Source organism: Annulohypoxylon maeteangense, assembly GCF_022496945.1.
Source record: "Annulohypoxylon maeteangense strain CBS 123835 unplaced genomic scaffold GGS22scaffold_24, whole genome shotgun sequence".
Lineage (NCBI taxonomy): Eukaryota > Fungi > Ascomycota > Sordariomycetes > Xylariales > Hypoxylaceae > Annulohypoxylon > Annulohypoxylon maeteangense.
The window spans coordinates 242,917-255,448 of record NW_025953271.1 but is presented as its reverse complement, the minus strand read 5'-3'; the positions used below and the strand labels follow the sequence as shown (position 1 = coordinate 255,448).

General features: G+C 20.5%; 1 protein-coding gene across 1 annotated transcript; it reads left to right on the top strand.

Moving 5' to 3' along the window:
- Positions 1-129: 129 nt before the first annotated feature.
- GGS22DRAFT_174466 (uncharacterized protein) lies at positions 130-2,255 on the top strand. Its single transcript, XM_047963095.1, has one exon. The coding sequence runs from the start codon at positions 770-772 to the stop codon at positions 2,057-2,059; it is 1,290 nt and encodes a 429-aa protein (XP_047814499.1). The 5' UTR covers positions 130-769; the 3' UTR covers positions 2,060-2,255.
- Positions 2,256-12,532: the final 10,277 nt, after the last annotated feature.

Here is a 12,532-nt window from a genome sequence, read left to right as displayed (position 1 = left end):
TGAGCTACATAGCTAAGTACTTAAATACGTATTTTAAAACATCACGACATTTTCAACTTAAAACTAAACTTTTAAAGTAACGACGAAGCGTGCAAGGTCATGTCAAACGAGTTGGCTTTCCATTTAAGGTATTAATGAAAAGGCAAGCTTCAGGTCGTAAAATTCCTAATAGAACATCTTAATACTTAGGCACACGCTTAAGGCGGGCTGAGGCATGAGCCGCTGGTATCAGTAAGGCATCGAGAGACATCCATCGCATTATAAAATGCGAAGGCGCACGCCGTTCTCTTGCCTCTATCTTTCATTCTGCGAAGTTGCAACGCCGTCACAACCATACCCAACGCCACCGCTGCCCTCTATCTATCATCGATTACTATCAAGATACCCCATCCCGTCCTTCATCAGGCAACGTGAGAATTACCCCTTTGGCGTCCAACGTTAGCATCGGCGCATCGAGCTGCCGGTCTGGTTAATTAGTCTTCTGCAGTCTCAACGTCGCGCTCTCCGTACTTTCCCCTTCCAACGCTGCGTACTAGGGTCAAGCTGCAGCATCCGCAGCCAGCGATTACCCTGCCCGTCCCACGTCCGGCTGACTGGGAGAGACGTCGGGCGTCCTCCCATTCCCGTCTCCATCACCCGACTACCACTGTTGGCTAAGTCGACGACACACAGAGCCGCTCAGCGGCATCAAAGCGTCCGGCCGACTCATCATTTCCCGCCTTCGGACCATTGCAATAATACCATCTACTCGTCCCCCATCCCCACCAACATGGCCTCCCAGGAAGCGGAGCAACAACAGCTCGCCGACGTGATCTGCGTCGCAGAAGACGGCACACTGGAGTTGTTGGACGTCCACGAGGTTGAGAAGTACCTGGATGAACAGCCCGAGCCCGGCGTTGCTGTCGACGCGATCTTCACGGAGATCGTCCGTTGCAGAGACTCGCTAGAGTCTTTCCAGGTCTGGGTGTCCAAGATATGGGACCTCGTGACGGAGAAGAACTTTTGGAAACGGCCGCATACTACCTTTGAAGCCTGGAAGGCAGCCAACGGTGCTTGCAAGGAAATCGCCGGGCAGGGGAGGAGCATCCGAGACCGGAGAAGGGAGGCGATCCAAGGCCTTATGAGACTGGGGGCCTCGGGACCGCGTTTCGAACAGCTGCAGAACTTACGCTCGCGGTCGTTTATAGAGGCCGTTGAGCGCCAGATGGCGATGCATGGAATAAGCTATCCGCTCGTCACGGCGCTAGTAAACATTAAGGCGTACCATCGCATTCAACCGGCCGCGGGCCGAGGTCGCAGGGGCGTCCAGAGGACTCAGTCCGCGCAGCCGTGCGATGTGACCGACCTGGACGTCGTCACGTACCGAACCATAAGCGAAGAGGAGATGGCGGCCGCCAGGGTTGAGATCGGCCTCGACGGCTTCTTCGTCCGGAAAGGGACCGGATCCCCGCTCATAGAAGACGGCAAGTTCGACGAGGCTATCAAGACCTTCCAGGAAGCCAGGCGCGCTGCTGAGCAGACCTCCAGCCTGGCCAAATCTAAACCCCCCCAGGGGGAGGGGGAGGGCCGCGACGACGACGACGACGACGAACAACTTGCGGCCAAGAAAGAGAAGCCTGAGATTGTTTTGCACCGTCATTTTGTCTTCGTCACCAAGTGCGCTTGCACTGCCGAAGTGCCTGACAAGCTCAAGAACGCCCTGGACGGCCTCGGGTATGATTGCGGGTACAAGGACGTCGAGCCATTGATGTCCCAAGTCCTCCAGGTTGATGGCCACTTGTGTATTCGGCACTGCCAGATCGTTCTCGTGAACGGCCTAGGAGTGCGAGAGCTGCGAGCCAAACGCGACCTGGGCACTTTACACCAGGAGGTCAGCGGAGCCATCTACCGGCTGAGAACGAAGACCGAGAAGGAGCCAAGCCAAAAAGAGGCCTTTACCCAGATGAAGGCGGGCCTCGGGTTCTCGTGGGACGAGACTAATAAGATCCCCCTGCCAAAACTAAAGGGCAGGAAGCGGAAGGCCACCGGCTCCAGCGGTTCCTCGAGGAAGAAGAGATAGTGGCATCTATGGATCCTTTTCCTGCCACTCACAAACGCGTCTCCTCTGCTATATGCCAATGTTGCTGCCGCGACTGGGACAATCACCACTGCTTGCCGCTCACGTTTACGCCACGAATTTATGATCGTATCTAGTATTTAGTATAGTGGCTTTTTTTAGAGTAGGATTTAATGAAATAAATTTGAGTATATGCCCGAGCTCCGAGGGTTATTGTGTCGCAACGAAACGTAGGGAAAAATTAACACATGTCGGAGTTTCCGGAGTTTTTAATTAAATTAATCTTCAAGTTTTATTAATTTATAAAAAAACATATATTATATATAACGTAATTATATTTTATAAATGTAATAAATTTTATTTATTTAAAATTTATAAATTTTATATTATATATATAAAAATTAATAAAATTAATAAATTATAAAAATTAAAAATATTAAAATTACGTAAATTTTTAATTTATATATTATTATATAAATTTATTTAATTAAATATTTAAATTTATCGAAAAAAAATTAATTTTTTAAAAATATTAAATTTTAACGTTAATAAATTAAAAAAATTTTTAAATTATATAAAATAATTTTATTAAAAATAATATTATTTACGTTATATAATTAACGTTAATTATTACGTTATATAAACCGGAAAAACGCCGGCGAAAAATATATATATTATTTTATATAAATTAAATAAAAATTAAAATATTTTAATTTAAATTTTTAACGTTAATTTTAAAAATTATATTTTTTCGTATTTTTTTAAATTTAATTAATTATTTTATAATTAATATAATTTAAAAATTTATAATTAAAATTAAAAAAAATTAAAATTAATTTAAATTAATTAAAATAATAATTAATTTTTTATTTTAAATTATATTATTACATTTAAATTTTAATATTTAAAAAAAATTAAATATATTTTAAATTAAACGTTTTTTATTAAATTAAATTTTAAAAATTAAAATTTTTAATTAATTAAATTATAAATAATTAAAAATTAATTAAATATATAATAAAATTTTAATATAATTTATAATAAATTTAAATTAACGTTAAATTTTTTTTAATATAACGCGTATATTATTAAAATTAATATAACGTAAATAATATTATTTTTTATTAATTAAAAAATTATTTAAATTTAAAATATAATTACGTAAATAAATATTAATTATTTTTTAATTTTAATATTTAAAAAAATAATTAATATATTAAAAAAATTATATAATTAAATTAAAAAAATTTTATTATATTAAAAAATATATTTAATTAAAACGTTAAAAATTAAAAAATATATTTAATTAAATTAAAAAATAAATTTAAAATTTAATAATTAATTTAAAATTAATTATATAATTAATTTAATAATTAATTTAATAATTAATTAAATAATTTATTAAATAATTAATTAAAAAAATTTAAATTAAAAAATAAATAATTAAATATAAAAAAGAGTAATGTTAGCCGCGTAGTATGGGGTTCGGCTAAGTTCCCGCGCAGTAGCGCTAAAATAGCGCGTTCGAAAGAGTACCTTTTTGCCCATACAAATCGCCATACAATAGCTTGTACTCTGGAAATAAGCTTTTCGCGCTATCTTTCGCTAGCGCAGTTGAACTTGTACACTTTCCAACCAGTCCACACCTGACTTTTCTGTTGTATCAGCCCATCTTCAGAAGGCTTTTTTCGATTCAGTTTTCAATTGAAACTTTGGAAACTGACTTGATCGAAAGCTATTTGGATCGATATATCTTCTGTTCGATGGATCGTTCATTTGAAGAAGTATTTGTCTTGAAAAGCTGGATCGAAAGGGGAGATCTACTTTCAGTTTCTGGCTGTTGATCCTGTTGACCTTACAGCGATGTGACTTAGATTCAATGATGCAACAGCTTTTTCTAATCGGATTTTGATGCAACCAGGCTCATTCGATTCCTCCTTTTGACGCGATTACGTCAATTGTAATTATTAAGGATTTGAAGTGCGGTTGATCGAGAAACAATTGATTCAAAGTTAGGTTGGGGAAAAAAGTTACAAGTGTCAGAATAAGGTTCGAGCCTAAAACAGGTACATGTTCCCCCATATAAATCAGTATGGGACAAAATGTACACCGTTCTTCGGCATTTCTTTTATCCGATACTGCGCGGGAAATTAGCCGAACCCATACTGCGCGGCTAACATTACTTATAAAAAATACATTTAATTAAATAAAAATAATATTAACCGCGTAATAATATTAAAATAACGCGTTTAAAAAAAAAATTTATTTATATAAATTATTATATAAAAATATATATTTTTAAAATAAATTTTTAATATTATTTTTCGTTAATATAATTAAATTTATATATTTTTCGAAAAATTTATATTTAATTTTTTTTTAAAGAAACCCTGGCCGCGCAGTATGAGTACATCGGCTGATCCGCGCAGTAACGCTAAAATCCGCGCTAGCGCATTCGAAAGGTACCCAGAACGCCCTCATTCCCTTCAATCCACTTTGATCAATTGTTTCTCCTTCAACACAGGCTCAAAAGCTTGATAATTACAATCAGTTGAAAGCTCTCAATCACTTCAATCTTCAACTCAAATTGCAGGTCCAGATAGCTTAAGCTGAAAGTGCTATTCAAGGTTGAAAAGATTCGGGCAGAGGTATGGAATTCTAAGACTTCCTCTCGCAGTCTTGTAGCGCCTCGAGGTTGAAGCTGACTTTTTGTGACGTCACCAGGGACTCAACAGATGCAAACTGACCTGATTGTAGATTCGATTGAGAGCTTTCAATTGATCATGATTATTAAGCTTTTGACGTAGTATTGAAGGAGAAACAATTGATTGAAACTGGTCGGAGACTTAGGTGTTCCAAAAAGATACATTGCGCGAAAAGATACATCTTGCCATATATTAGTTTGTATAACGACGGAAGTACCCTCAAGCTATACCTCTTTCGAATTAGCGCTACTGCGCGCATCGGACGATGTACCCATACTGCGCGGCCAGGGTTTCTCTATAATAATACGTAAAAAATGCCCGAATTTTAAAAATTAATATATCGTAATAAAACGTAATAAAAAATTAATATTTATCGAAATTTTCGAAATTTTTAATCGAATTAATTTTAAAATTTTATTAATTTATAAAAAAATATATATTTTATATAACGTAATTATATATTAAAAATAAAAAAATTTTTATTTATTTAAAATATAAAAATTTTATATTATATTAAATTATAATATAATATTTTATTTTTAATAAAATATAATAAATAATATAAAAAGAAAAAATATTTTATACGTAATTTAAAATATAATATAAAATTTTTTTTTTTATATTTTATTTTATTTTAAATTTTTTTTTTTATTTAATAATTATTATTTATTTTTTTATATAAATAATTTTATAATTTAATAATTTTATATTTACCCGTGTAATTTATTATATATTTAATATAATTTTTACCGTTAAATTTAATAATAATTTTTTTTTTTATTTTTTATATAATATAATATAATAAATTAAAAACTTTATTATTTTAATTTTTTTTTCATTTATTTTTTTTAATTTAATTTTTTTTTCGTTTATTTTAAAATAATATTATTTACGTTATATAATTTTAATTAATACGCGCGTTATATCGAAAAAAAATTTAACGTTAATTCGAATTTATTATAAATTATATTAAAATATTATTTTATATTCGATTAATTTAAACTTTTTTTAATTATATTAATTTAAAGTTTTAATTTTTTAAATTTAATATATTTAAAAACGTTTATTTTAAATTATTTTTTATTTTTTTTATAAATTTTTAAGTTTAAATTTAATAATAAAACTTAAAATTAAAAAAAAAATATTTATTTTAATTAATTCGAATTAATATTAACCCGTTTTAACTTTAATTATTTATTTTTAAATTAAATTAATTTTAATTAAAATATAATTTAAATTATTCGAAAACGTTTTTTAAAAATAATTAAATAAATGTAATTATTAAATTTTTAATTTTAATTTAATTACGAAATAATTAATTAAAAATTAAATATTATAAAAAAATATAAATTTTAAAATTAACGTTAAAAATTTATATTAAAATATTTACGTTTTTATTTAATTTATATAAAATAATATATATATTTTTCGTCGGCGTTTTTTTAATATATATAACGTAATAATTAACGTTAATTATATAACGTAAATAATATTACTTTAAAATAACGATAATTTTATTTCGAAATTTCGAAATTTTAAATATTATTTTAATAAATTTTAAAAAAAATTTTATTTACGAATAATAATATATAAATTATTTATTAAAATTTTTAAAAAAATTTATTAAAATTTATATAAATAATATCGTTATTTTTTTAAATATAAAAAAATAATATTAATAATATTTAATAAAATTTTTTTATTATTATAAAAACGTTAATTTAATTTTTAATTTTAAAAAAACATTTATAAAATATTTTATAATTATATTATTAAAATTTATAATAAATAATTTAAAATTAAACGTTACGAAAAATTATATTTTAATAATTTAAAAATTAAAAATATTAATTATTTTATTAAAATTTAAAACTTATATTAAATTTATAAATTTTTTACGAAAATATTTATTTTATTATTAATAAAAAATAAAATTATTTTAAAATTAAAAAACGATATTATTAAATAAAAAATAAAAAAACTAAAAATTATTATTATTTTTAAAAAAATAAAAAAAAATATATAATAAAAATAAAATTCGAATTAATAATGTCGGGATAACAAACACGTAATTAATAATGTTAAAGTTATTAATTATGTAATTTATTAAAGTTATATTTTTTATATATATAATTTTAAATTTTTATTTTTATTTTAAAAGTATAAAACGTAATTTTAATATAATTTTTTTATTAATTATTTTATTTTAAATTAATTACGGTTTATATTAATTTTTAATTATATTAATATTAATTAATGGTTGGATTTTTAATTATAAATAATTAAATGGTAAAAAATAATTAACGAAAAAAATATATTATTAAATAATTATATTAATTAATTTATACGAAATTAAAATATTTATTTTTTTTTAATTAAAAAAAATAAATAATAACGGAATTATATTAATTCGTAATATATACGTTAAAATTATTTTATGTTAATTTAAAAATTACGGTAATATTATTAAAAACGTTAATTAATTCGTATTTATTATATATAAACCGGATTAAAAATTATTAAAAAATTTTAAAATTTCGAAAATTAATATCGCGAAAAATATACGTAATTTTATAAAAATTAATACGTTTTAAATTTATAATTACGGACCGATAAATTTTATAAAACTTTATATTTATTCGAATATAATTTCGTAATATTTATAAATATATTTCGCATATTTTTTTTTTTTTTTTAATTATATTTTTTTTTTATTTTTATTTTTTTTCTTTTTTTTTAATTTTATTTTTTTTTTATATTTTATTTTCGAAATTTATATAAATTATTATACGAATATATTATTTTATTAAATATTATTTATTATTATAAATTTAAATTAAAAATTATTTAAAACCGAAAAAATTATATTAAATAACGAAGGAAAATTTAATTTTATAAAAGTTTTCGAAAAAATAATTAATTTATATATCGTTAAATTATTTATAACATATAATAATTAATTATATAACGAAACATTTTAAAAAATATTTCGAAATAATTTTAATTATTAAATTAAAAAAAATTAAAGAAAAATAATAAAAATAATACGAAAAATAATTATTAATTAATTACGAACATACGAAATTAATATTAAACATTTTAAATTATATATTTATTATTTAACGATTATAATAAAAACCGATAAATTTTTAAAATTATTAAAAAAAGTAATTAATAAATTATTATAATTTAAATTAAATAAATTTATTTTAAATTAAAATTTTTATTTTAAACGATTAATTAAAAACGAAATATTAATAATGGTATTTTTAATAATGTTATAAATAAAATTACGAATAATTTTATAAATAAATTCGTTTATTATTATAAAATAATATATTTAATTTAATTTAAATATTACGCGAAATAAATAAAAAAACGAATCGTAATTTTTAAATATAAAAGCATTTTATAATATTATTAAAAACTTTCCATTAATTTAAACGTAATAAACTTAATATTATAATATAAAATATATAAAATAAAATATATTCGAAATATTATAAATGTTATAAATTTTTAAATTTAATATTAAACGAAATTATACATTTATTTTAACGATTAAACGAAATTATAATATAAATAACGCGTTTTTTTAAAAAGTTAATTTAAATAATTTTAAATAAAAATTAATTATAAAATTTACATTTAATATAAAACGTGGAATTTCGTTATTTAATTTCGAATTTTTATAAAATAATACGAAATTTATATTAAAACTTTTATTAATAAAAAAAAAATTATTATATTTATTTAACGATTTATTACGAATATTAACCGATTTTATTAAAATATATTATAATAATAAAAATAAATTTAATAATGAAAAATACGATATTTTTAATAAAAAAATTAAAGTTTTTAAAAATTATTATTAAAAAGTTAATATTAATGTTAATTAATATTATAACGCGTATTTAATAATATTAAAAAAGTGAATTTTATAATTTTATTTTAATTATTTCGTTAAAAAAAAGTTTAATTTTAAATAAATAATTATAAAATATAAAAAGTTTTTTTATACGATTAAAAATTAATAATTTTATATAATTAAATAATATAATATAAATATTTATATAATTATCGAAGAAAATTCGAGTAAAAATTTATTAATATATTTAAAAATTTTTATTTATAAAATTTAACGTATTTATAAAAGTTTTTTTTATTAATTATTTTAAAAATATTAATTTTAAAAAAAGTATAATTAATGTTATATAAAATTATCCGATTTTTTTAATAATAATTTTATTTTTAATGGATATTTTTAAAAATATATATTCGATGTTTTAAAATGTAACGGGTGTTATATATTAAAATAATTTAAAATTATATTAATAAAATATAATAAATAATAATAACGGTTAATATTAAATCGATTAAATATATAATGGAAATAAAAATCGAGGTTAAAATTATTAACGATTTTACGGTCGAAAAAAAAAACGTTAATAAAATTATAAACGTTATTAAAATAATTAACGTAATAATAAAAAATATAATAATAAAAAATATTTTATATACGGAAAAAAAAAATATTAATTTATTAAATATTTTTTATAAAAACGTAAAAATTAACGCGTTAATTAATGTTATTATATATAAAATTACGGAAAAAATATTTCGAATAAAAAATTTTAATAATTTTTATTAAAATATAAAAAAATTAAATTAAACGAAAACGAAAAAAATGATTAAAATAATAATAAATAAAATTTTAATATTTAACTTTTTTAATAAATTAATAAAAATAATAAAAATTTTAAATATAAATTATTAATTTTAAATTAATATATAATAAATTATAATTTAATTAATAATATTTATATTATAAATATTTTAATAAATAACGTAATTATATATATAATTACGAAGTTTAATATATATAATAATTATTTACGATATATATTAAATATTATTTTTTAAAATAAAATTAATAATATTATATTAATTTTTTATTTAAAAAATAAATATTTTTTTTCATTTTAAAAAATCATGTTTAATATCGGAATATTCGGAATATTTATAAAAAAAAACTTTAATTTAAAATATTATAAAAAATTCGATTAAAAGTTATATTAAATATAAATATAATAAAACATTATAAAATTCGTTTTAACGATAACGTAAAATAATAAAATATAAAAACGGTATATATTTTAACCTCGTTTAAAATTATTCCATTTTATATTATATTATTAAATATATTATTTTTATTTTATTTAACCGATATAAATCGATTAAATATATTTTTTAATAATGTAAAAAATGTATTAACATATAATAATAAAAATTATTTTATTATTCGAAAATAAAAATATTTATAGTTTTTATTTTACGATACGAAAAATGTAATTACGAATTATTATTTAATAAAAATCGAATTTCGATAAATATATTAACGATTCGATTATTTATTTATAAATTAATTTTATCGAATATTTAAATAAATTAAATATAATAATATTAATTAAAATATTATTAATATAATTAATAAATATTATTATTAATGTTAAATATATAATAATATTTTAAAACGATTTAAATTCATTATAAAAAATAATATTAATTTTAATTATAATATTTTTATTAACGTAATGTATTTTAACGGTAAATTAATATTTTATATTATTAATAAAGTTACGTTATATTAAACCGTAATATTTTTAAAAAATATAACGATAAAATATATATAAAATATATTTTAAAAAATATAAATGAATATATATTTTAAATTATTAAATAAATTAATATATAACGTTAAAAAAAATTTTATAATAAATAAGTTTATTATTAATATAAAAATATTATATATTATAATTAAAAAAATATTAATTAAAATATATAACTTAATTAATTAATTCGAACGTTATTATACATTATTAAAACGTGCGTATAAAATAATATTTAAAAATTTATAAAATATTAAAATTATATTTAAAAATATTTTATAAATAATTATTAAAATAATAAACGATATTATAAAATTAAATAATATAATTTTAACGTTATTTATTTATAAAAAATATTTATAAATTATCGATAATTTTTCGAACGTATTATTAATTACGTAACGCGTTAAAGTAAGTAAAAAAAAAATAGAAATTATATATAAATTAAAAGTTAAACGATAAATTAACGATATATTTATTATAAAAAATAATTTAAATATATTTAAAATATTAAATTTTTTTTAATATTAAACGTGTAAATATAAAAAGAAAATAAAAGTTAAATAAAATCGTATAAATTATTTTTAAAAAAAAATAAAAAATATATTATATAAATTAATAATAAATTAACTAAGTTTCGTATAATTATTATTAAATTATATTTATATAATAAAATAATACGAATTTTATTTAAAAATAAACTTAATAACGAACTTAACGTGAAATTAAACGAATTTATACCGGATATTAAAATTTTTATAATTTAAAAACGAAAATAAAAATGATTTTTTAAAAGTAAAAATAAATCGAAGGAAATTATCGAAAATACGGCGAATATTTTATAAAAAAAAGTCGATAATAAATAACTTTTAATTAAACTTCGTAAAAAAAAAAAAATTATAATTTTTAAAAAACCGTTTAAAGTATTAACGGTATAAAAAATCGAAAGTTTAATCGGTTAAAGTATTTTTTTATTTATAAAATATAATAAAATAAAATATAAAAAAAATCGATTATTTAAATTTAAAATTATTAAAAAAATTAAAAAAAAAATAACGAATAAATTATACGAAAAATTAAAATTTATTATTTAAAAATATATTAATAAAAGTAAAAAAATTATTTTAACTTAATTTTTAATAATTCAACGTATAAATTAACGAATTATCGTGGCATTAACTTTATTTTTAATATAAAAAAACATGTATATATAATTATAAAACGTAACTTAAATATACATATAATTCGAAATGTTTTTAAATCGAATAATATTAATTAAATTACCATCGGAATTAATTTTTAAATATTTAAAAAATACGATTATAATTATAATTAAACTAATTTATAAAGTTCTTAAAATTAACATATATTAATAAATTATATATTTTAAATATTACCGGGAAAAACTTTATATAATTACATTTATATATAATTTATATTTATTAATAACGAATATTAACGAATAATTTAAACTTATTAATATATAAATAAATAATATATTTAACGTATTTAATAAAAAGTTTAATTAATTAAAAAATATTAAATTAAAAAAAATAAAGTTTTTAATAAAATTAAAAAATTATTTAAAAAAAAACGAACTTATAATTTTTAACGATTATATTTTATTAATCGAAAAAAATAATAAATTATATTTATAATAAAAAGAATAAAAAAAAAATTAATTTAATAAAATTAAACGTTAAAAATATAACTTAATAATACGTATAATAAAAAATATAAAACGTATATATAATATTAATTTATTAATTAAAAATAATATATAATATATTAAAAATAATATAACATCGTAAATTTAATAAAATAATAATTAATAAATTAAATAAAAAATTTAAATAATAATAAAAAAACATATAATAAAATTTCCAATTTATTAAATTAAATTTAAAAACATTTAAAGTTTACGTATTTATCGACGAATTATTCGTAAATAATAAAAACTTAAATTTTTAAATTAATTATAAAATATTCATCGTAAACGAAACTATAAATAACGAAACGTTTATAATACGAAATAATTTAATTTATTAAAATTTAATTAAATATAAATAAATTATAAAAAATATTTTAATAAACGAAAT